Source organism: Mirounga angustirostris, unplaced genomic scaffold (genome assembly GCF_029215605.1).
Source record: "Mirounga angustirostris isolate CCGP_5_RB_7025 unplaced genomic scaffold, mMirAng1.0.hap1 SCAF_6, whole genome shotgun sequence".
NCBI lineage: Eukaryota > Metazoa > Chordata > Mammalia > Carnivora > Phocidae > Mirounga > Mirounga angustirostris.
The window spans coordinates 98,382,065-98,408,632 of NW_026991714.1; the positions used below are offsets into that span (position 1 = coordinate 98,382,065).

The window sequence follows — 26,568 nt, forward strand, 5'->3', positions numbered from 1 at the left end:
ACTGCAGAGGGGAGAGAGAGGGAGAGTGAGAAGCAGGCTCTCCGCTGAGCAGGGAGCCCGACTCGGGGCTCAATCCCAGGACATCAGGATCATGACCTGAGCCAAAAGCAGTTGCTTAACTGACAGCCACCCAGGTGCCCCAAGAAGAGTTGTTTAAAATGAATAAATTCAACTTTATGAAAAACTTGATACTGCCTGTTTTTTTCTGATTTTGTCACAGACTGTTGACCATTGGTTGCAAATCAGTTTTTGGTAACTATCCTACACCATGCTTTTTTACAAATCCAACAACCTGTCAATTGTTAAAGAATCCTCACCCACTCAGTTGTACCACTCTTGATTCTGTGATCTTTAGAGAGTATATTGATACATCTTGTATGGTGAGCTTTATTCTTGTTCATAGTTTGGTTTTATTCTGCATTAGGGTAAGCAATCTGAGGAGACCAAAGATAATTAATGATGGCTTAGTCAGTCCGCTTTCATTTTCTTCTTTTCTCTTGCTTACCTTCCAAATAATAGTTGCTTGCCTAGAATGCTTTACCATTCTAATTATCTCATTTTCTCTTTATTTCCAATTTCCTTGCCTAGGCATTCATCATGAGACTTTTGGGACCCTTGGTAGAAGGGATTTTAGAACCAGCAGTCTTTGGATTAAGTCGGGTGAAAGAGAAAAGAGGGACATCATTTCTGGGTGTGGGCACTGCCCACCACAATGCCTTCCTTATACATAGTAGGTACTCAACAGATATTTGTTGGACCCGTGAGTCTTATTTGTAACCTAATCTGTCAATACTAACTTCTCAGATTTTATGCTATTTTTCTGTGCATGTGTAAAGCTCAAAATTTGTAGACTGTCAATTGGAATGTGGTATTAATATTATTGGATCTCCAAGTAGAGTTTCTTGAATTATAATAAGCCTCTTCTTCCTCTGGTTTTACCAGCTTTCCTGTCCAACACATGACACCTCTGCCCGTGTGGTGATGTGCTGAGGAAAGAGAGAATTTTTTAAGTACCCAAATTTGTAAAGATTAGGATTTGATTTTTAAACTACATGTAACTACAGCAGTTGTGGTTTCTAATATAGAATAACCCCCATGCTCACTCTGTGCATAGAACTTCATCAACTAAATCAGTTGTCACAATACTTAAAGGAGCTTTATTTGTGAACCCAGGGTTAAAAGGATACTTGAGTATCTTTTGTGTTTATTGTATTTTTCTTTTGCAGTAAACATTCTCAGTGCCCTAATTTTGATTAATAATTATTAGTAGATATTCTGTTTCAAATGGGAGAATACATAAGAAAAAGACTCACTCCCAATGTTTTTTTGTTATTTCAGACCAAAATCTTGTGCCACTGAGTTCAACCATGGTGCATCCAGATTCTCCTCAGAAGTGAGACTTTCCAAAGGACCAATGACTCTGTTCCCTGTGCCCTTTCATTTTTTCCTACTCTGTAGCTATGTCTCGATCCCGCCATGCAAGGCCTTCCAGATTAGTCAGGAGGGAAGATCTGAACAGAAAGAAAAGCACCCAACTGAAGAAGACATCTAAGGCAGCCAACAAAAATGTGGCATCAGTCAAGACTGTTAGCCCTGGAAAATTAAAACAATTAATTCAAGAAAGAGATGTTAAGAAAAAAATAGAACCCAAACCACCTATGCCAGTCAGAAGCCTTCTGACAAGAGCTGGAGCAGCACGAATGAATTTGGATAGGACTGAGGTTCTTTTTCAGAACCCAGAATCCTTAACTTGCAATGGGTTTACAATGGCTCTCCGAAGTACCTCTCTTAGCAGGCGACTCTCCCAACCTCCAGTGATCATAGCCAAACCCAAGAAAGTTCCACCTCCTAAAAATTTAGAAAAGCAACATGGATGTGATTATAATGTAGTTGCTGACACGGGAGTAAAACAGTCAGAAAATGATTCAGTTCCAACACAAGTCCCCCTAATTGCTCCTGATGTAGAGAATCTAATTGGTGTTCAAAAGGCATCTTTAATTAAAGGTGAGAGCCAAGAGACAACCCAGTCTTGGTCCCAAAGGGTGGAGGATTCCAAAATAAATATTTCCACTCAGAGTGACCCTGCAGCAGAGATCCTTTCTGGGTCATCGGAAGAGACATGTGGTGGTGAAGGACTATTCTCTAAAGAGACATTGAATGATATCAGCGACTCCCCTAGAATGTTTGCTCAGGACACTCTGTGTGCTCCTTTGCTCCAAAGAGCAGCCCTCAAGGTTACTTACGAAGGAAACTCCAGCATTCAGTTAGAAGATTTGGGTTCACGAGTAGAATCTCTTAAGCTATCTGATTCTTACCTGGATCCCATCAAAAGTGAACGTAATGGCTACCCCACCTCAAACTTTAATAAGGTTATACCGGAATTGGACCTTAGAAACTGTTTGTCCATTGGTGGGTCAATATATCCTACCTCATTAATAAAACTTCTCTTGGCAAGCTCAGAACAAGAAACCCTTGGTGCTAAACCAGATCATCAAGAGGTACTCAAAACTATCCCAGAGCAACAGGAAATTCCTGGTACCACACCTATCATAGGACAGGCTTTTAGTGCTGTCCCACATCGATGGGAAGTTCCTGGTGCTAACATAATTCATGGAGAGGCTCTGGATGAGACCCCAGACCCACCAGCGATGCCTGGTGCTATTCCAGTCCAAGGAGAGGTCTTCGGTGCTATCCTAGACCAACAAATCCTCGGAATGGGTGGTGGTACTGCCTCAGACCCACCTATCTTTCTTCCTGCTCCTCTAAACCCAATTGCTACCTATAATGCTCTCCCAGAATGGCTTGAGCCCCAGAGCACTGTTTCATATGGGCTTGAGGTCCAGGGCGCTGTGCAGATTTTGCCTTTGGGCTCAGGTCACACTCCTCAGCCATCATCAAACTCAGAGATAAGTTCAGTACCTCCAATAGTGACTATTAGCAATATAGAAAATGAGAAGCAGGTTCATATAAGCTTTCTGCCAGCTAACACTCAGGGGGTCCCCATAGCCCCTGAGCGAGGACTCATCCATGCTTCCCAGGGCATTATCCAACTTTCCCAGGCTGGTTCCAGCACATTGGAAGGAGGGAGCTCCCAGATCAGCATGACCAGTGTGGCTAACACAGTGGTGTCTAGGCCAGTGTCACTCGCCAGTACCTCCTCTTCTCCTTCCTATACAACTTTGCTACCTACTTTGGAAAAGAAGAAACGAAAGCGCTGTGGGGTCTGTGAGCCCTGCCAGCAGAAGACCAATTGTGGTGAATGTACTTACTGCAAGAACAGAAAGAACAGCCATCAAATCTGTAAGAAAAGGAAATGTGAAGAGCTGAAAAAGAAACCATCCGTCCTCGTGCCTTTGGAGGTGAGTAAACCCCCACGGGCTGGGAGATGCCCAGGAGGCTCTGTAGAGTGATCTGTGCAGAGACTAGGTGATTCAGTATGACATCCTTTTACTCTGGTAACATTTTATATTATCTATAGGAGTTTGTGGATCAACCCGAAATACGTCTTGTGCAGTGAGCGATATATTAGCTTATTTTTAGAATTTGTCTCAGAAAACTAGAACATAAAGTTTTTCCATTACAGGATTTGATGGAGACAAGGAAATGACATGAAGTGTGGTTTTGCAAAGATTTCCACTATGCCTTATTTTGGCTAGTTGTGTGTCTTTTTTGGAAGTTACAGATTTAACTTAAATTTAAATGAAGAGTGGAACAAAATCATTAACTCCCTTGCAGCTTGAGGAACCAGTGGAATTAAACTTCTATTCTTTTTTTTTTTTTTTTTTTTTTTTTTTTAAAGATTTTATTTATTTATTTGAGACAGAGAGAATGAGAGACAGAGAGCACGAGAGGGAGGAGGGTCAGAGGGAGAAGCAGACTCCCTGCCGAGCAGGGAGCCCGATGTGGGACTCGATCCCGGGACTCCAGGATCATGACCTGAGCCGAAGGCAGTCGCTTAACCAACTGAGCCACCCAGGCGCCCTAAACTTCTATTCTTTTGAAAGAATAAAACTGTCTCTATCCTTAATTTTGAAACTTGGCCTTGGAAGGTAAATAAAGCTTTCATCTTAACTTTTGGTAGGTGATGTCCACCTGGTTCACATAGCCCATGTAGTTGTTAGGATTATCAGAAGTTCAAAATGGTTTGTAAACTCTGAAGTGATACATAAACATTGGTTCCCATTATTACAGTTTAAAAGTAATTGGTTGGCTTTGACTTTATTTAATAAAGGATTTTATGGGGCACCTGGGTGGCTCAGTCAGTTAAGTGTCTGCCATCAGCTCAGGTCATGATCCCAGAGTCCTGGGATCGAGCCCTGTGTTGGGCTCCCTGCTCATTGAGGAGCCTGCTTCTCCCTCTCCCTCTTACTCCCTCTCCCTTACTTACTCCCCCTGTTTGTGCTCTCTCTCTCACTTTCTCTCTCAAATAAATAAATAAAATCTTAAAAAAAACCAAAATAAAGGATTTTATGGAACTTGGTTAATACTTGATTATCAGACCTTTAAAATACATGCCAACTATGGTGTTATGATTTTTAGATCACTCATTTGAAGTTATGCTTATTTTGTGACTGCTATGAATACAGGTATAATAGAAAAGATTCATTTAAAAGTATTGTGAACTTAAACTTAGTCATTCTTTTTTATTTCACTCTTAAATTACCTGTCCCAAAATGCTGACTTTCTATTTGACCCATTGCAAATGAGATCAGACATTAACCGATCAGGTATTAACGGGCATTTGAGGTGTTTCTAAAATATTCTGTTATTACAAACCTTACTGCAATGAATAATTTTTACTCAAGTCACTTCACATATGTGGGTGTGGCCAGCAAGCCACTTAATGGTTTACAAACGTACATCTAAAACATTAGCAGCAATATCTTAAAGCAGAGAGGCCTCCCTTGTAAGTTCCTGATTTGTAACATTGCCAAATGGCATCATTGCTGAAAGTACTCACTTGATCTCTAATAGGTATAATTGAATTTGTTTTCTTTTTTCCTAAACCTGCTCCTTTTTTTGCATTACATATTTGGCTTAATGACTAACCATCTACATGGTCACCCAAAATGGAAAATTCAGTCATCTTTAATGCCTTCCTCTCACTCTTCTAGATTTCTTGTTATATGAGATCTGAGCACTCCTACCTCTCCATTTTCTTGGCTATTTCTGTAGTTGATGCCTTTGTCCTCTACTGGGACAATTTCAGTGTTCTCTGTATTATCAGCAAGTATTTACTGTACTTCTCCAGGTTGTGCACTGGGGATATAGTCGTGAGTGTCCCAGGTAGAAGAGAAGTCAGGATTTTGAACACAACCTCTTAAGTGCAGTTCAAGTTTTCTTTCTAAAATCCTGATGATTCTCCTACTTAAATACATTTAGCGCTCTTCTCTATGTGTGATATATCACTCAGAACAAAACAAAACAAAAATAGAGGAGACCTCTTTGTGCCTTCCAAGTATAGATGAAGGCTAACTTCTTTTTTTTTTTTTTTAAGAGACAGAGAGGGAGGAGGAGAGGGGGTGGGGGAGGGGTAAAGAGAGACGGGGAGAGAGAAAATCTCAAGCAGACTCCCTGCTGAGCACAGAGCCCTATGTGGGGCATGTTCCCATGACCCTGAGATCATGATTTGAGCTCAAATCAAAGAGTCAGATACTTAACCCACTGAGCCACCCAGGTGCCCCCCAAAAGATCACTTTCATCACTTACAAAGTTGATTCTGAAGAATCTGTTAGGTTGTCCTTATACTGAACTCTGGCAGCAAATAGACCTACCCATCCAAAACCCACCCACAAGTCCATGGAGAGGCAGAGGAGAACACAGGGAACACTTCTATGAGGGAAGTTCATTCTGAGAGAGCAAAGACAGTTGTATACTCTTGTTTCTGGTTTCTTTGCTTAATAGTCATCAGTAATGTTGCTTATATAGTTACTCATTTTTACTGCAGTATAGCTGTGTTTGTATCACAATACATTAATCCATTCTACTGTTTTTTTTTTTTAATTTTTAAAAAATATTTTATTTATCCATTTGTCAGAGATAGAGAAAGCACAAGCATGGGGAGTGGCAGGCAGAGGGAGACGCAGGCTTCCTGCTGAACAGGGAGCCCGATGTGGGACTCGATCCCAGGACAGTGGGATCATGACCTGAGCCGAAGGCAGAAGCTTAACCCACTGAGCCACCCAGGCGTCCCTCATCCAATCTACTGTTAATGTACACATTATCATAAATGTCTTTTGGTGAACATAATGTGTGCATTCTAGTGAATAGATTCCTAGGAGTGGAATTGCTCGGTCATAGAATACGTATGTTTAGCTCTCATGGATATTACTCAGCAGCTGTGGTTGTTCCAATTAAGACTCTTCATCAGTAGTGTTTGAGATTTCCACTAGCTCCACATCCTTGCCAACACTTGACATTTTCTGTCTTGTTTTACTTGAATCGTTTTGTTGGATGTGTAGCGGCATCACTACATTGGACTAATGAAACTGAGCTGCTACTTTGCTTCTTAGTCATTTAGATATTGTCTTTGTCCATTTTGGGTTTTTCTGCCTTTTCATTATTGGCTTATAAGAATTCATTACATTTTACTGATACAAATTTTTTGTTGAATATATGATTGCAGATATCTCTACTTATTCCATGACAGCTTTTCACTCACTTTATCCTGGCTTTTAATGAACGAAAGTTTTAACTTTAATTTCTAGTTTACCAATGCTTTCCTTTATGTCCTGGTTAAGAAAATTTTGTCTGTTTCTTGCCAGTTCCAAGGTCATGAAGATGTTCTCTTTTGTTTCCTTCCTTTTTTTTTTTTTTTTAAGATTTTATTTATTTGTTTGACAGAGAGAGACAGTGAGAGAGGGAACACAGGCAGGGGGAGTGGGAGAGGCAGAGGGAGAAGCAGGCTTCCCGCTGAGCAGCGAGCCAGATGCGGGGCTCAATCCCAGGACCCTGGGATCATGACCTGAGCTGAAGGCAGATTCTTAACTGACTGAGCTACCCAGGCATCCCTCTTCTGCTTCCTTCTTAAAAAGTTACTTTTTTAAGCCTTTCACATTTAGGTGTAAAGTATATCTGGAATTGACTTCTGTGTCTGGTGTGAGGAGTGAAGACTGATTCTTTTTTATAAGGATCTCTAATTGACTGGCACCATTACTGAAATGACCATCCTTCCCGTTACTACGATCTCATCTATGTCATAAATCAGGATTAATTCTGGGTCTACTTCTAGACTCTGTTTCATTGGTCTTTTTGTCTATCCTTGTGTCTAAACTCATCATCAGTAGGCTTTATAATTGTTAACTGGTAGGGCGCCTGGGTGACTCAGTTGGTTAAGCGACTGCCTTCAGCTCAGGTCATGATCCTGGAGTCCCGGGATCGAGTCCCGCATCGGGCTCCCTGCTCGGCAGGGAGCCTGCTTCTCCCTCTGACCCTACCCCCTCTCATGTGCTCTCTGTCTCTCTCATTCTCTCTGTCTCAAATAAATAAATAAAATCTTAAAAAAAAAAAAAATGTTAACTGGTAGTATAAATCCTTCAGCTTTGTTCTTCAGTAGTGATTTGCACTATTTTTATTGTTCTTTGCATTTTCATTAACATTTTGAATCAGTTTGTAAATTTCCACCAAAAACTCTGCTGGGATTTTATTGTGATTATGTTGAACCTATACATCGGTTTGGAAAGACTGACATTTTTATAATATTGAATCTTGCAGTTCATGACCATGGTATATCTTAATATATATGTCATTTAATTTCTTTCAATAATATTTTTTAGTTTTCAATAAAGAGTTATTTCATTTGTTTTATTACTAGGTATTTGATATTTTTATTCCTAGGTGCTTGAGATAGCCCTAGATATTTGACAGTTTTTTTAGAATATTTATGATATTAGTATTAATGATTGAAGGCCATTTGCTTTGGTAACAAGAATACTGCTAAGCAAACATTTTTTTTTTTTTTTAAGATTTTTATTTATTGGGGCACCTGGGTGGCTCAGTCGTTAAGCGTCTGCCTTCGGCTCAGGTCATGATCTCAGGTTCCTGGGATCGAGCCCCGCATCGGGCTCCCTGCTCGGCGGGAAGCCTGCTTCTCCCTCTCCCACTCCCCCTGCTTGTGTACCTTCTCTCGCTGTGTCTCTCTCTGTCAAATAAATAAATAAAATCTTTAAAAAAAAAAAAAAGATTTTTATTTATTTGTCAGAGAGAGAGAGAGCACAAGCAGGGGGAGCAGCAGAGGGAGAGGGAGAAGCAGGCTCCTCACTGAGCAAGGAGCCCGATGTGGGACTCGATCCCAGGACCCTGAGATCATGACCTGAGCCGAAGGCAGACGCTTAACGACTGAGCCACCCAGGCGTCCCTCTTTTTTTTTTTTTTAAAGATTTTATTTATTTATTTTCACAGAGAGAGAGATAGCAAGAGCAGGAATACAAGCAGGGGGAGTGGGAGAAGGAGAAGCAGGCTCCTTGCTGAGCAGAGAGTCCAATTTGGGGCTCAATCCCAGGACCCTGGGGTCATGACCTGAGCTGAAGGCAGATGCTTAACGGCTCAGCCACCCAGGCGCCCCTAAGCAAATATATTTCATGTACTTGTATGTTCCTTACATCAGAATTATTTTACTTACTGAGAGTTGGATGTGAAATAGAAAATACATTTACAGTTTTAAAATATTAATATTTTTGTTACTGCTTATATTAAACAAGTATATACTTCAAAAACAATTGTTAGAATTCTTTTTCTTTTTTTTTTTTAAGATTTTATTTATTTATTTGACAGAGAGAGACAAAGCTAGAGAGGGAACACAAGCAGGGGGAGTGGGAGAGGGAGAAGCGGGCCTCCCATGGAGCAGGGAGCCTGATGCGGGACTCGATCCCAGTACCCTGGGATCATAACCTGAGCTGAAGGCAGACGCTTAACGACTGAGCCACCCAGGCGCCCCTAGAATTCTTTTTCTAAAATATACTTAGCATATGCTATCTCTCAGTAAGTTAATTACTGATGTCTGAGATAAGTGAAAACAGTTTTTTACTTACCTTTTTTGGTCATAGATTACATTTTTGTCTCCCACAAAAACAGAATTTTTTCATTTGTACAACAAGGTGGTTAGAGAGTCTCCCCAGAGATATCTTTTGGCCAAGAGATAAAATGGTGTTTTTCTACCAAGTTTAGTTCAGCTTACTTTCTCTATATTCAGAAATATAGATAATTAAAGCCACTAACTTTATAATTCATAGGCATCTAAGAATTTGCTCTTGGCTAGGTATACCTCAAATGTATTTGTAATTTACCATTTCAAGACATATTTTAAGTCATATAAGATTGTTTTCCTAATTATTGTATAATGTTAGAAATGGAAAAAAAAAAAAAAAAGGGAAGGGGGTGCTTTTTAGAGACCTAGAGAGTAGGTGTATGATCAGGCTACACTTTTGCAAATAATTTTTAGTGTGTATAAAAACAAAAGTAAATCACAGCTTGTAGATATGCTTCTGAGAGCAGAGTATTGAATTATATATCTGTAGCTTGATGATTTGGGTATAGTATATCACACATTTAATAAACAAAATGACTAAGTGAGCAGTTAGTGAGTTGGTTGCCAAAGTGAAAAAAATCTCTTATATTTACTCTAGTTAATAAGTTTTCCCAAAATATTGAAGGGTATTATTTGTTTGGTTATATTATTATCAATTTAAATCTTTTAAACATGTGTTTATTTATTTATTTGAGAGAGAGAGCTTGTGCATGTGAGTGGGGGGAATGGAGGACCGAGGGAGAAGGAGAGAGAGAATCCCAAGCAGGCTCTTCACCCAGTGCATGAGCCTGACCTGGGGCTTGATCTCATGAGCCTGAGATCATGACCTAAGCCGAAACCTGAGAGTCAGATGCCTAACCGACTGAGCCACCCAGGCACCCTATTTTTTTCAAGATTTTGTTTTATTTATTTATTTATTTATTTATTTATTTATTTATTTATTTTTAAGTATTTTATTTATTTATTTGAGGAGAGAGAGAGCACAAGATGGGGGAGGGTCAGAGGGAGAAGCAGACTCCCTGCTGAGCAGGGAGCCCTATGTGTGACTCAATCCTGGGACTCTAGGATCATGACCTGAGCCGATGGCAGTCACTTAACCAACTGAGCCACCCAGGTGCCCCCAAGATTTTTTAGTTTTAAATAATCTCTATACCCAGTGTGGGGCTCAAGCTTACAACCCTGAGATCAAGAGTCACATTCTTTGCTGACTGAGCCAGCCAGGCGCCCCTGTTGGGTTAAAATAAAGAGCAGTGCACTAGAAAACACTGTAAAATGTGCTATTTGTTACCATGCTGTCTTCTGAGCTAATGCAAATTCTACCTGGAAAAACAATAATACCTCCAAAGGTTGTGCTTGAAAAACTGTAAAAGTTCAGTAGTAGTATATTGATACAAACTGAACCGCTGACTGTTCATTGTTTTATGAATAGTGTAATAACAGACTAGTTCCAGAGATATCACTTCAGAATTGGTTGGCATACTTGTTTTTATTTTACTTTATCCATTTTAGTGGGAGTGGGGTGGGACAAGCCTCTCCTGGAGACTGCTTTTTTTTTATTTTAATTTTTTCATTTATTTTTAAGATTTTATTTAGAGAAAGAGTCACATGTGAGTGCTTGCCCGTGCACGGGTGAGGGCAGAGATGGAAGGATATGGACAGGCAGACTCCACACTGAGCCCAGAGCCAACTGGGGGCTCAATCCCACGACCCCAAGATCATCACCTGATCTGAAATCAGTAGTCCAATATTAATTGACTGAGCCACCCAAGCGCCCCTGGCCACTGCTTTTTCAGTGTTTTTAAAGTCAGATCTCATTTTGGTTTATGTTGTGTATGTCATATGGAACAAATTTTTGCCTCCAACTCCTTAAATTGAGGGCAGATACTATATGTCCTTAAATATGCCTTTAAGGAATCTCTTTGGATCACTACTGAGACTTCCGTAGCATGCTTCACCACACAGCTGACTATAGGGGGAAAAACTGTATGGTGTCTAGGATCCTTGCTTGTGTAAACTGCAGATATGTCAACAAAAACCATGCTGACTTTGATTGGTTCTGACCTATGGGTGTTAATTTCTGGAATCTTGTCAATGTGGTTCAAATCTTACCTTCCCATTTTGTGTATATCATCTTATCTAAGAAGGAAAATGTGTGAAACTGCTTAACACCTTCATCTAGTGTCAGCATAATCCAGATTATACTGTTACAGAATAGTGAGCACCATAATATGGTACATGTTTACTTTGCCATAGAACTTAACTCCATATCTCTTTTTGTTGGTCAACCTCTGTTTTTTGTTTTGTTTTGTTTTGTTTTTATTACAGAGTAGTATTTTAAGAGTTGATGGTTTCAAAGCTGCAACATTCATTCTCCTTATAAAGTAGCCAGTCATTGTTGCACTGTGATGGATGTACAAGGAAGAGAGAAGGCGAGATCTTATCTTTTTGCATTATTATTATACTAAAATAAGATACAGCTAGCAAATGAATCAAACTAATCAAACCATCAGGTCATTACTTTGATAATGACACTCAGTGTTCGAGTCATGAGTATCCAGAAAGTCTTGGCTAAGTATCATTAGCTCTTCATGTCTGCTATGAAAGAAACAAAATAGAATCTTGCTCATTTCCGATTTAATTATTTTTTATTAATCCTGAGTCACAGGGGCACCGGGCTGCCTCAGTCAGAAGAGCATGCCAATCTTGATCTCAGGGTTGTGAGTTCACGCCCCATGTTGGGGTAGAGATTACTTAAAAAAAAAGTAGTAATAAATAAACAGAAAAAATACTGAGTTAGAGTTTTTATTTTTAATTTTTAATTTTTGGGGGGAGGGGCAGAGGGAGGGGGAGAGGGAGAGAAAGAGACCTTCTTGTTTTAATTAAATATTTTATTTATTTATTTTAGAGAGAGAGAACACTTAGCACTTGAGCTGCCTGAAGTTGGGAGGGAGAGAGAGAATCCCAAGTAGACTTCTGGCTGAGCACAGAGCCTGACCCGGGGCTCAATCTCATGACCCCAAGATCATTACCTGAGCTGAAACCAAGAGCCCTTGCTCAACCTACTGAACCACCCTAGGCGCCCTGGAGAGAGGGAATCTTAAGCAGGCTCCACACCCAGGGTGGTGCTCAACATGGGGCTCATCTCACAACCCTGAGATTTTGACCTGAGCCAAAATCAAGTTGGGCACTTACCCAGCTGAACGACCCAGGTGTCCCTGAGTAACAGTTTTTAAAACAAAGTCATAATGTTCTCCTACAGAAGGAAAAGTGATTAGAAGTGAGGTGTTTATTTATTTATTTATTTTAAATGGTATGTTTAAATTACTTTAAAGCCCAAGCCTAGGATTTAGGAGGTACTGGCACATAATAGGTGCTCAATAAATGTTTGGTGAACAAATGAGTCAATGAATGCATGAAAAAATGAAAATCTTATAAACAATGTTAAGATTTCCAACACTTCGCACATACCAGTGTATCTTTTTATTTTGTTTTGTTTGTTTATTTATTAATTTATTTATTGAAAGATTTTATTTTTATTTATTTGAGAGAGAGCATGAGCAGGGGGAGGGAGAGGGGCATTGGGAGAAGCAGGCTCCCCACTGAGCAGGGAGCTGGATGTGGGGCATAATCCCTGGACCCAGAGATCATGACCTGAGCCAAAGGCAGATGCTTAACTGAGGCACCCAGGCGCCCTTGATTTTGTTTTTTTATTTTTTTTATTTTTTTTAAAGATTTTATTTATTTATTTGACAGAGAGAGAGATAGTGAGAGCAGGAACACAAGCAGGGGGAGTGGGAGAGTGAGAAGCAGGCTTCCTGCCGAGCAGGGAGCCCGATGTGGGACTCGATCCCAGGACCCTGGGATCATCACCTGAGCCGAAGGCAGACGCTTGACGACTGAGCCACCCAGGCGCCCTTGATTTTGTTTTTTTAAAGATTTTATTTTTAAGGGGCACCTGGGTGGCTCAGTTGTTAAGCGTCTGCCTTCGGCTCAGGTCACGATCCCAACGTCCTGGGATCGAGCCCGGCATCAGGCTCCCTGCTCCGCGGGAGGCCTGCTTCTCCCTCTCCCACTCCCCCTGCTTGTGTTCCCTCTCTCGCTGTCTCTCTCTCTGTCAAATAAATAAAATAAAATCTTAAAAAAAGAAAAGATTTTATTTTTAAGTAATCTCTGTACCCAATGTGGGGCTAGAACTTAAAACCCTGAGATCAAGAGTCCCAGGATCTATTGACCCAGCCAGACAGGTGCCCTCAATGTATCTTTTTAAAAAGCACACTGCAAATCATCATTATATCCTATATGTACTTAGTATATCATCTTCACAGCTAGTACCCCAAAGCATTTTGGGTGTTTTTCTATGAATGTCATTTTCAAGTACCAAAGATTAGGATCATGGGATATCCATAACAGAAATTCAAGTAGAGGACTTGGAAAAAAGGTTTTTAGTAATGTAGACAGTGCTTTTTAAAATATGTGTTAAAAGAGCTGCTACCTATGTTGCTTAAAATTACTGGCAAATACACTTGTGATTGTGAGTGATACCATGATGCAAAGTTTGAACAGCTCAAAATCATGTATTTTTCTAATTGTAAATGGAAAAACAGTTCTAGAAGGATACCTACCAAACAAAACTGTTGGAAGTGTTTACCTCTAAAGATAGGTTTTTTGGATGGAGGAAGGGCATATTAGGAAATATGTGATTTTAAATTTTTACTTAAATTTTTCTATGTGGTTTGGATTTTTATATAATGAGCTTATGTTACTTTAAGAAGTAATGCAGCATACTAAGTCAAAGTTATATGATTTCCATTTAGAAAGTTTAGGAGCAGGAAAGAAAATAAACTATAATTCTACTACTTGGAGGCAACAGTCATGGATATATTGGCAAATTTGCTTCCAGTATTTTTTTCTGCATTTAAAAAATAACATAGCTGAAGTCAAATGTGTTTCTTCTCCTTTTTTCACATTTTCCCCTGTAATTAACATTTTATAAAGATTTAAAAAACCGTGCAAAATACTGCTTTAGGTAAATGAACATAACCCTACTAAATTATTTTTCATTGCTGACTGCTTCAATTTCTTACAGTTTTTTGTATGATAGTGAACTTTTTTCAGGATAAATCTTGGTTTACATTTCAGATTATTTTCTTGACACTGGAATCATTAGTCCTTCATTTCATGCTAAAAGTATTAGCATAACCAAAATATTTAGCGTTTTTCTAATGAGCTATTGCCTAATGGTTTCTAAATCTTTACCACTTTTAGAAACCGAGGTTTGTATTTATAGTACAGGTATTTTTTTGAAAATCAGGTTTATTTCCTTCTCCGAAAATGAGAAGCTGAAGTTTCTATTACATCCTTTTTGGTTAACACATCTTAGTTGCCTTCTCAAAGATGGTGATTGAGGTAGCATTTCAGCATATCTCCTAACTTATGACTGGATACTAGCCAGATCAGATTAGGTACTTGGTGAATTTTTAGCTACCATGGAAAAACCAGAATTTTAAAATTACTATTATTATATTAGATTAGTTTTTTAGTCCTGCTAAACTTTCCACATATTTTTTTGGTTGCTAGAGAAGAATTCCTAAGATGAATTTGATCCTAGTTTAAATGATCCCAACACTCATACAATATTTCAGTAATCATAAAAATAGAACTTATACATTAGATGTTTTTTTTTTAAGATTTATTTATTTATTTTCGAGAGAGAGTGGGGGGAGGGGCAGAGGGAGAGAAACTCAAGTAGACTTCTGACTGAGTGGGGAGCCCCCTGGGGGGCTCTGTCTCACAACCCTGAGATCATGATCTGAGCCAAAATCAAAAGCCAGCCACTCAACCGAATGAGCCACCCAGACGCCCTACACTGGACGTTCTTTAATATGGATGGCCTTTGGTATTCTGTGATCCCATTCCCTCAAAATTTTATGCAACATATATATATTTGTTATTCCAGTATGGTTAACATACAGTGTTATATTAGTTTGCAACATATTATTTTTATGTACATTTTTCCGGAGAGATGGTCCATAGTTTTTATTAGATTTCATAGAAATATAAGTCATGTCTTCCACTCCCCAAGAGAAAAACATGTAAGAGAATCACACCACTCCTTTAAGGCACTGAAGAAATGAAACTGAGAAGTGTTCCTAGGGTTCAAGAAAAAACGGTTATACTGAGTTTTGCTATTCCCCCAAGTGGTCATCAGTGTGAGAATGGATCTATTTGTAACATTGTGCCAGACCTGGGAAGGAGGGATGCCATACAGAGCAGAAGTGATGTCTATAAAAGGCCTGGCAGTGTGCCTGCTACATACTAGTTGCCTAAAGGTGGTGGTTGTTATATCCTTGAAGAGATTTGTATATTCATTTCATTACTTTCAGCCATTTCCCTCTTGCTACTTGATTCATGTTATTTAGAGCAAAGTAATTGAAGTCCTCAGAAGTAGCCAGTACACACCATTTTGTAATACCTGCAAAAGCATTTTTCCTGCTGGAAGATTAAGATGCCTTATGAATGAATTGGTTTCATTGTTCCCATGTGATACAGAATTATAGTTGTGGTTTCCAGTGAGACAACGATGGTACAGTTATTTTCTTGCCTTTGTATAATGAGAGGGTTTTGGTTTTTCTGTTGTATTCTAGACATTTACACTACACAGCTTGTTTTCATATCAGATTTCATATGCAACACCATTCTGTGGTGAGTTTTCTGTTAAAGAGCAAAAGCAGGATCAAGGCAAAGGAAGTGGGAAGGCAAGACAGTGGAAGTCCACTGTTTACGCAAGGCATGAAATTTTGGATGGAGTCGATAGAGTTTAGATTTAGAAAGAAAAGTGTGTGCATGGGGGTGGGGTGGTGTGCCTGGGTGGCTCAGTCGGTTGGGCGTCTGCCTTCAGCTCTGGTCTTGGTCTCCGGGTCCTGGGATGGAGCCCTGCATCGGGCTCCCTGCTCAACGGGGAGCCTGCTTCTCCCTCTCCCTCTGCCCCTCTGCCCTCTTTACGCACTCTCTCTCTCTCTCTCTCTCTCTCACTATTATCTCAAATAAATAAAAAATCTTAAAAAAAGAAAAGTGTGTGTGTGTGTGTGTGTGCGTGTGTGTGTTCTATACCTGCAGGAGTAAGTAACTTGTTTAGGAGTTAATTCAGAATTGTAGGGAGATTGGTCTACTAGGCAACATAGAAATTAAAATGCCTTCTTTATTCACCTAATTCCATTTTCTGGTGCTTTATGAGATGTTAAACAAAAATCAATAAAACAAGGAAAACATAATAGCGTTTTTCTCTTTTTTCAAAGAACTTATAACTTAGGGAACTCTGTCTTCATTGCTCATTATGTACATAGATTTTGACAAAATTTAAATTTCTTTGACTTGAAATAGGAAATTGGCAAAGGAAAGAAAGAAGAAAGAATGAACATTTACTGAGGGTCTACTGTGGGCCAGACACTGCTCAAAGGCTTAATATTATCATATTCGATCCTGACAGTGACTAAAATATAAGTATTAGGACTGTCGTTTTGTGGACTGGGAAATAGAAACCCACTTTAAAAATTGTGTTTAATTCCCCATGGCTAACATGTAGTAGAGGCACTTTTTTTCACTGTGATAAAGGAGAATTAAACAATCTCTTTTTTAAAAAAATTGAGATAGAGTTAACATAATAAAATTCACTTTTTTTTTTTTTAAAGATTTTATTTATTTATTTGACAGAGAGGGAACACAAGCAGGGGGAGTGGGAGAGGGAGAGGCAGGCTTCCCGCGGAGCAGGGAGCCAGATGCGGGGCTCCATCCCAGGACGCTGGGATCATGACCTGAGCCAAAGGCAGACACTTAACGATTGAGCCACCCAGGCGCCCCTAAAATTCACTCTTTTAATAGTGCACAAGTCAGTGATCTTTAATATATTTACAAGGTTGTGCAACCATCACCACAATCTAATTCTGGAACATTTTCATTATTCCATTAGAATTCCTATGCCACTCAGCAGTCACTTCATTCTCCCCTCCCCCAGCTCCTGGCAACCACTAATCTCCTTTTTGTCTCTGTGGATTTGCCTATTCTGGACATTTCATGTAAATGGAATCATACAGTATTTGGTCTTTTGTGTCTGGCTTCTTTCACTTAGCATAATGCTTTCAAAGTTCATCCATGTTGTACCATATATCAGTACTTTGTTCCCTTTTATGGCTGAATAATATTTCATTGTATGAATAAACCACATTTTGTATAAACAATCATCAGTTGATGGACTTTTAGGTTGTTTCCAATTTTTGCCTATTATGAGTAATGCTGTTGTGAACATTTGTGTACAGGTTTTTGTGTAGACATGTGTTTTCAGTTACACTGTGTATATTCCTAGAAGTGGAATTGCTGGGTCAAATGGTAACTGTCTAAATTTAAGGAATTACCAAAATGCTTTCCAAAGTAGCTGTACCATTTTGGATTCTAACCAGCAATGTATGAGGGTACTAATTTTTCCACATCCTCACCAACACTTGTTATTATCCAACTTTTTTATTATTGCCATCATAGTGAGTGTGAAGTGGTATCTCATGATGGTTTTGGTTTGCATTTCTCTAATGATTAAGGAGGTCAAGCATCTTTTCATGTGCTTCTGGACTATTTGTATACCTTCTATGAATACTTTGCAATTTTGTTTTAGTCCTTTCGGGCTGCTATAACAAAATACTGCAGACAGGTAGCTTATGAATAACAGGAAAATATTTGTGCAAAGTTCTGGAGGCTGGGAAGTCCAAGATCAAGGTGCCAATGTGGTCAAATTCTGGTGAAGGCCTTCTTCATGTTCATAGTTGGTGCCTGCTCACTGTGTCCTCAGTGAAATAGGCTAGGGATCTCTGTGGAGCTTCTGTTATAAGGCACTAATCCCATTCATGAAAGTTCCACTCTTAAGCACTTCCCAAAGGTCCCATCTTCTAATATCACATTGGGCATTGGGATTTCAGCATAGGATTTGGGGGGACACAAACGTTCAGACCACAGCAATGTCCTTTGTCCATCTTTAAATTGGTTTATTTGTTTTCTGTTGAATTGCAAGTGTTCTTCATATGTTCTGTATACTAGACCCCAATCAGATCATCTACAAATATTTCTCTGAGAGTTGTCTTTCACTCTTGTGATAGGTCCTTTGAAACACAGAAATTTTCAGTTTTGATGAATTCTATTTTATTTTATTTTTTTCTTTGGTTGCTGTGCTTTATCTCTTTATTTTGTCATTCAATTCTAAGTGAACTTTACTTTTTGTTTTGTAGAAATGTCACTGTCTTGACTGAAGAGGTTTTTTTGTTTTTTTTTTTTCCCCCCTCATTTCCTTCCCTATGCAGTGCCTGGCACTTGGTAGCCGCCAAACAAATATTGGTTGAATTGAATGATACTGATCATAGATGTGGAACTGGTATGCAGTAAACATTGACATCTGAAGGGGTTAATAACAACTATCATGTTTTGAGTACTTACTAAGTGCCCAATACTGTTTTAAGCACTGACATAACTCATTGTCTCATTCAATCCTTACAACAGTCCTATGAAATACACGTTCTTTCCCCCAAGGTATAAAGTAAGACACTGAAGCTTAGAGGGGCCAAGTAACTTGTCTAAGACCAAACAGTTGATCTGGGATTAGAACCCTTGGCTTGGATGGTGTGTGCTCATTTTCCACCACCATGTTCTTGAGCTAGGGCAACAATCAAAATGTGAGGAACCCAGAGAATGGAAAGGAGTGGGACCAAGAGGCAGACTTGTGAATAGTCACATTTAGGATATTGATGATATCTTTCAGACTAGTAAAACTTTGAAAGACAGGTTGTGGAAGAGTCTTATGGGTTCATTTTGCAAAAGTATCAATCTTTTTTTGACCTGAATCAAATCTTGAAACGCTCTTAGTTTGCCAGTTCCACTGTTTCTATATTTTACTTTCAAGGTTACATTTCTCTTTAACCATCTTTTTAGCTCTTTCCCTCCATTTTATACTTTTACTTAAAATATTTTTACGCTCCCTGGACCTCATTCCCCTCTGAGTCTTGGTATGCTAATTCTACACTATCATGGTAATTTTTCACTCTTCTGTGCCTCTAAGCGGATGTTTTTATATTTTGTGTAGCTTTTCTAATTGTCTTTAGCAGGATGGTTGATCCAAATGACCAATTCTATTATCAATGGAAGTGAAAGTTCCATATTCTTTTTAACTAATAAATGTAAGATTGTGTTATAATGAAATGGTGGAATTAGAATGCCCAACTCTAGCAGAAATCTTGTTAATACTAGAGAGGTTCTAATGTCCCCAAATAGTGTGTGCTTGAATATCTTCAGTTTTTATATTAAGTGAATTTTAATTGCTCATTACATTTTTTTCATTACCCTTTTTAAAAATTCCAGTATAGTTAACATACAGTGCTAAATTAGTTTCAGGTGTACAATATAGTGATTCAACAATTCTACATATCACTCAGTGCTCATCATGAGTGTAATCCCCATCACCTATTTCACCCATCCCCCCACTCACCTCCCCTCTGGTAACCATCTGTTTGTTCTCAATAGTTAAGAGACTCTTTTTTGGTTTGTCTCTTTTTCCCCCTTTGTTTGTTTCTTAAGTTCCACATATGAGTGAAATCATATAATGTTTGTCTTTCTCTGACTTATTTCACTGAGCATTATATTCTCTAGATCCATCCATGTTGTTGCAAATGGCAAGATTTCATTCTTTTTTATGGCTGACTAGTATTTTTTTTTTTTTAAAGATTTTATTTATTTATTTGAGAGAGAGAGAATGAGAGAGAGCACATGAGAGGGGGGAGGGTAGAGGGAGAAGCAGACTCCCTGCCGAGCAGGGAGCCCGATGTGGGACTCGATCCAGGGACTCCAGGATCATGACCTGAGCCGAAGGCAGCTGCTTAACCAACTGAGCCACCCAGGCCCCCGGCTGACTAGTATCTTTATCCATTCATCTATTAATGGGCACTTGGGCTGCTACCATAATTTGGCTATTATAAATAATGCTGCAATAAACATTGGGGTGCGTATATCCTTTCGAATTAGTGTTTTCGTGGTCTTTGGGTAAATACACAGTAGTGGAATTACTGGATCATAGGGTAGCTCTAGTTTAAATTTTTTGAGGAACCTCCGTGCTGTTTTCCAGAATGGCTGCGCCGGTTTGCCTTCCCACCAGCAGTTCATGAGTGTTCCTTTTTCTCTACATCCTTGCAAACAGTTGTTGTTTCTTTACATTTTTTTCTTTTAAGATTTCATTTAATTTATTTGAGAGAGAGAGAGCAGAGCAGGGTGGGGAGGGCCAGGGCAGAGGGAGTGGGAGAAGCAGACTCCCCACTGAGCAGGGAGCCCAACATGGGGCTCCATCCCAGGACCCTGAGATCATGATATGAGCCAAGAGCAAACTCTCAACCAGCTGAGCCACCCAGGAGCCCCTACTTTTTTTTTTTATTACAGTGTTTTTTTGTATACAGTTTTCTTAACTAGTAACAGTCATGGTTTTCTGTTGCTGCAATGGAACCTCCTGGCCAAGTGCCATATCACATACTCCTCATAGTCATTTAACCCTAATGTCAGCATTTTCCTTCACTGAGTCTTTGGGAGGTTGACTTGCTCAAGGTCCCATATTTAATAGCATCATTGGGATTTGGACCCACCAGGGACATACTGATCTTGTTTAAAATAATATTTTGAGGGGTGCCTGGGTGGCTCAGTCAGTTAAGCATCGACTCTTGATTTCGGCTCAGGTCATGATCTCAGAGTCCTGAGATCAAGCCCCACATCTAGCTCCAGGTTCAGTGTCTGCTTGAGATTCTCTCTCCCTCTCCCTCTGCTCCTCCCTACCTCTTGCGTGCATGCTCACTCTCTCAAATAAATAAATAAATATATTTTTAAAAACCCATAAGAACCATTTATTTATTTTAAAAAACAAGAGCTAATGTGCTTATTGACTAAATATTTGGAAGTCAGGGAGATCAAACTTTTTTTGGGGAAAATTGCATTTTCTTAACTAGTATTAAGATCGAGTCCCACATCGGGCTCCCGGCTCAGCGGGGAGCCTGCTTCTCCCTCTGACCCTCCCCTGTCTCATGCTGTTTCTCTCTCTCTCTCAAATAAATAAATACATAAATAAAGTATCTATTGGGGGCACCTGGCTGGCTCAGTCTTTAGAGCATTCCATTCTTGATCTTAGGATTGTGAGTTGGATCTCCCTGTTGACTGTAGAGATTACTTAAAAATAAAGTCTTTAGGGGCACCGGGGTGGCTCAGTTGGTAAGCATCTGCCTTTCTGCTCTCGTCATGATCCCAGGGTTCTGGGATCAAGCCCGGGGTTGGGTTCCCTGCTCAGTGGGGAGCCTGGGTTTCCCTCTCCTTCTGCCCCCCCCCCCCACTGGTCCTCTCTCTCTCAAAATAAACAAACAAAATCTTTAAAAAAAAAAAAAATCGTGGCGCCTGGGTGGCTCAGTTGGTTAAGCGACTGCCTTCGGCTCAGGTCATGATCCTGGAGTCCCTGGATCGAGTCCCGCATCAGGCTCCCTGCTCGGCGGGGAGCCTGCTTCTCCCTCTGACCCTCCCCCCTCTCATGTGCTCTCTGTCTCTCTCATTCTCTCTGTCTCGAATAAATAAATAAAATCATTAAAAAAGAAAAAAAAAAAAAATCTATGGAAACTCCATTAGAATAATTTATGCTAAAATATTCCTAATAAAAATAGGCAAGTTTTTCATTTAAATAATCAGTTAGCACAATTATAAGCTTGAGCTCTATACCTGTTGATTTTTTTTTAAGATTTTAATTTATTTGAGAGAGAGAGTGTGGGGGGAGAAATGGGGGTGGGGAAGGGCAGAGGGGGAGAGGAAGAGAGAGAATCTCATGCACATGCCCTGCTGAGCACAGAGTCAGATGCTGATGCCCAGCACTCCGAGGTCATGACCTGAGCTAAATCAAGAGTTGGTTGCTCAACCTACTGAGCCACCCAGTCACTCCCATACTTGTTGATTTCTAAGGTGAAATGTGATGAAAATAACCTTTTTGGTCTTTTGTTATGGCAAGTCTCCTGACTTCACAAGGTATTTCTAAAGGGCTTTACATTGCAAAAGTTTAAAAAGATCCCCTTCAAACACAGAAATGGTAGCATGTTAGAACTGTCTCTAGTAAGAACCTTGAGGACCATTTATTTATTTTATTTTTAAATAAGAGATAACGTGCTCATTGAGTAAGTGTTTGGCTGTCAGACTTTAGAAAAGATTTTGGAATCTTTTCAGACTTTGGAAGCAATCAAACAGACTTTGGAAAAGATTTTGATTTTAGGCATTCTGTCATAAATATTACAGGCTCAGTGGCAAGTTTTTCGGGTTTTGTTTTTCTGGTTCTTCCTGAAAAAAATGATAATTCCTGTCTTCTCTCTAGCCAAGTTAAGCTCCATGGAAAATAATTATTCATTAAATCAGAAATTCCAAAGGTATTAAGAAGTGCCTCCAATATAGTGGGTATTCTCTATTTTATTTCTGGAATGAACAAAGATACCCCTTATTCCAAACATCAAAAGCATCTGTCCGGTACAGTTACTCAGCCTAAAGAATAACTTATTTCCTGGCAGACAAGTTTGCTTCTCTATAGATTGTGTGAAACTCTAATAAATAACCTCAAAAACTAAAAGAGTTAACCCTTCTTGGGGCACCTGGGTGGCTCAAGTCATGATCCCAGCCTTCGGCTCAGGTCATGATCCCAGCATCCTGGGATTGAGCCCCGCATCACATCAGGCACCCTGCTCAGTGGGGAGCCTGCTTCTGCCTCTCCCCCTCTGCCCAGTTCATGCACGTGCACACACACACACACACTCTCTCTCTTTCTCTCTCTCTCGTTCTTTCAAATAAATAAATAAATAATCTTTTTTTTTTTTTAAAGGAGTTAACCCTTCTTGAATAACTGATCTTAACAAAAATTTTACATACATTGGGGCACCTGGGTGGCTCAGTTGTTAAGTGTCTGCCTTCGGCTCAGGTCATGATCCCAGGGTCCTGGGATCAAGCCCCATGTCGGGCTCCTTGCTCAGCGGGAAGCCTGCTTCTCCCTCTCCCACTCCCCCTGCTTGTGTTCCCTCTCTCACTGTCTCTCTCTCTGTCAAAAAATAAATAAAATCTTCAAAAAAAAAAAAATTTTACATACATTCATTTCTAAAATATGCTTTTCTCTGATTAGGAGACTTCTACAAGGGTGCTTTCTACCTTAAAAACCAGGGTTTTCGGGATCTAAGCCAAACCAGTCGCCTCTCCTAAGTTCTTCCTTGAAAAGTAGCTGATACCTGTGAAGATTTAACAGGAGCGTCCTTGTTGCCTTTTGAAAGGATTAATTATGGAACATTGAAGGATGGAACAAAAAAAGCCACGTTTCAGACTGGAATGGTAGAGAATTGAAAGCTGGGTACATCTCTTCATGTGCAAGCTCAGTGACCAGCCTTTTATATGCCTTTTCCCCTTTGCCTCTCCACAGCCATACTCTAGTGTGACTTTTCCTTAGCCACAATGTGTCCTTGCACATGCTGTTACCTTCATCGGGGGCACATCCCTTTCTTCCCTCCCTCTAAATTTCATCAACTCCTGCTTATCCTCTTTAGGATTCAGTGGAAAAGTCACTTCCCTGGGAAGCCTTCTCTGCCTTTCATAGCTTTCTGGGCACATCCCCATTCTATAGTGCATCATGATTGTCAGTTTGTGATTCTGCTGAGTTGGAAGGCTCTGGGGGTGCAAAAGTTTAAAAAAAAGCAGGCCCAGTACCAGGTTTTTTTTTTTTTTTTTTTTTTTAAGATTTTGTTTATCCATTTGAGAGAGAGAGAGAGAGCATGAGCAGGGGAAGGGGCAGAGGGGGAAGGAGAAGCAGACTCTCCACTGAGCAAGGAGCCTGACGGCGGGGCTCAATCCCAGGACCCTGAGATCATGACGAGCTGAAGGCAGACACATACCTGAGCCACCCAGGCGCCCCATGGCCAAGCACCATTCTGCACAGTGGAAGTTCCCCAACATTTATTAAGTTATTGTATGGGTTTTTAATTATTATTTTTTATTATTAAGTTGTTTAAAGGTTTAAATGGGGGAAGTTCGTTACAATGAACAAACAAATTTTAAAGACTATTTTTGGATGTGGGGTCTTTTTTTTTTTTTTTTTAAAGATTTTATTTATTTATTTGAGAGAGAGAGAATGAGAGAGAGCACATGAGAGTGGGGAGGGTCAGAGGGAGAAGCAGACTCCCTGCCGAGCAGGGAGCCCGATGCGGGACTCGATCTAGGGACTCTAGGATCATGACCTGAGCCGAAGGCAGTCGCCCAACCAACTGAGCCACCCAGGCGCCCGGATGTGGGGTCTTCTAAGGTTCAACAATTTTGATTTTGCTAAACGTCAGGGATAACTAGATCTAGCTTTCTCAGAAAGAAGTTGTGTGGGTGTAAAATGATTTAAGCTTCTCAGTGAAACAATAAATTTTTATGATTTTGCTATTAGATTTGATGAGACAATGGGATTATCCAAAAACGGAGGGCACAATGCTATCTAGTGTCAGTTCTCTAGCATGAATGACAGGGAGAAGGAGCCCAAAGATACAGAACTTCCTTTTTTAAAAAAGGATATTATTGATTCCAAAAGACACAGGACAAGTAATAAGCAAACTTCAATATATCGTTCATAAAAGGGGACATTTTTCTGAATAGTATCATCCTTTGTGATTTCTTTGTTTTTGACAAAAACCCATAGATACTCTTATTGGATTTCTCTGTCCAAATTACGGATCTAGACTGTAATGGAGTAGGCTTGTCGATTTCAAGTTAGTACTGAGAAAGGCTGAGAAATTGAGGAGAGGTGATAATTCAGCCCCATTAGTGTCTGGCATTATCTCTGGTCCACCTCATTGTCAATAGTTCTCACTCGGCAACTATTGAAGACCCTCGCTCACTTGTTCCTTAATTCTTGTTATTGAAGAGCAGTTATTTTTACCAGCAGGAGGGAATGGGGTAGTCACTAGGTAGACCTGGCCCCTTAGAAGGAAAAAGGGCTACTGCAGATAAGCCTCAGGGAAGGAAGTGGGGGAGGGAAGCCAGGAAAAGGCTGTGTGAGGGGATCGCCCCCCTATACCCAGACTATTATTGTTTGCCCAATCACCCAGGAAGATCTCCTGTTAATCTGAAGTTTCTGTGTCTCATAAGAAATAAAACCAAGCTAACTTGAAGATCTTCGTTAGAATTGTGAGAAGAATGAACTGTCCTTTTCTCATTCTTAATGATTGGAAATTTATAAAATACGGTTCTTGAAATATCTTTACCCAGGTGTCACAGCAAAAGCTATGCCCCCCCCCCCAACAATATGGGAGAAGAGAAATATAGAAGGATTTCATGGGAGAGTAGAGCGTGGCTAATACTGGAAGGATTTTGTGCTGGAGAGGGGTCAAGTTTGAGGAACCATGATCACTTGAGATTACCTCAGAAGAAAACTCCTCCTAGGCAGTGCTTGTATGTGTAGTTTCTTTTTCTTCTTTCTTTCTTTCTTTCTTTCTTTCTTTCTTTCTTTCTTTCTTTCTTTCTTTCTTTCTTTCTCTTTCTTTCTTTTTCTTTCTTTCTTTCTTTCTTTCTTTCTTTCTTTCTTTCTTTCTTTCTTTCTTTCAAGATTTTATTTATTTATTTGACAGAGAAAGACACAGCGAGAGAGGGAACACAAGCAGGGGGAGTGGGAGAGGGAGAAGCAGGCCTCCCGCGGAGCAGGGAACCCGATGCAGGGCCTGATTCCAGGACCCCGGGATCATGACCTGAGCCGAAGGCAGATGCCTAACAACTGAGCCTCCCGGGTGCTCCTGTTTGTGTGTGTAGTTTCTTATGGATGCAGAGTGCTTTATGTTTAGAAGAGAAGTAGAATTTTGAAATTATTCATTAATTTATCTCTGAGGGCACAAAATTTATTTTTTTAAAAGCATACTTAGGACGCCTGGGTGCTCAGTCGTTAAGCGTCTGCCTTCGGCTCAGGTCATGATCAAGTTAAGTTCTTACCTGTTGTACAATGTGAATTAAGTAATTTTATCACTTTAAGCCTTAGTTTACCAATGAAATAATGTAGTTAGACTCAATTTTCTTTTTTAGTTCTTTAATTGTGATTTTTAGGAGAAAAGAGATCTCATTTTGTAATATTTGAAAGAACCTAATACTCTAGAGTTATCACAAAATTAAATACATCTCATGCAACTTAATCATGATTCCTTATGAGAAAAACAAATGGATTTAAGAGACAAAAGTAGATTCTGAATAAGTAGGACTACAACACAGGGTTTCTTAGTTTCTGACCTGCCATTTTTCCAACAGAATCTAGTTGTATGCACTTTGCCCTAAATAATAAGAGAATGGGAATGGTTCTCCTGCCCTCCAATTTCTCTGCTAGTAATGTCTGATTATTTTCTCCATCAAAGCTCGCCATCACCTAAGCCCTGAGCTGAGAGACCATCAAATCACTGAAGTATAGGATTTAGAGCAGATGGTCAGTACCAATATAGGTTACCAGTCTATTC

The 26,568-nt window shown here is 39.8% G+C and overlaps 1 protein-coding gene across 1 annotated transcript in view; it reads left to right on the forward strand.

Moving 5' to 3' along the window:
* Window positions 1-26,568, forward strand: part of TET1 (tet methylcytosine dioxygenase 1) — a 142,621-nt gene that overhangs the window by 6,290 nt on the left and 109,763 nt on the right. The window contains exon 2 of the mRNA XM_064594717.1: window positions 1,339-3,359. Within this exon, the coding sequence (XP_064450787.1) occupies window positions 1,461-3,359 (1,899 nt within the window). The 5' untranslated portion in view covers window positions 1,339-1,460. The remainder of the gene's footprint in view (window positions 1-1,338; window positions 3,360-26,568) is intronic.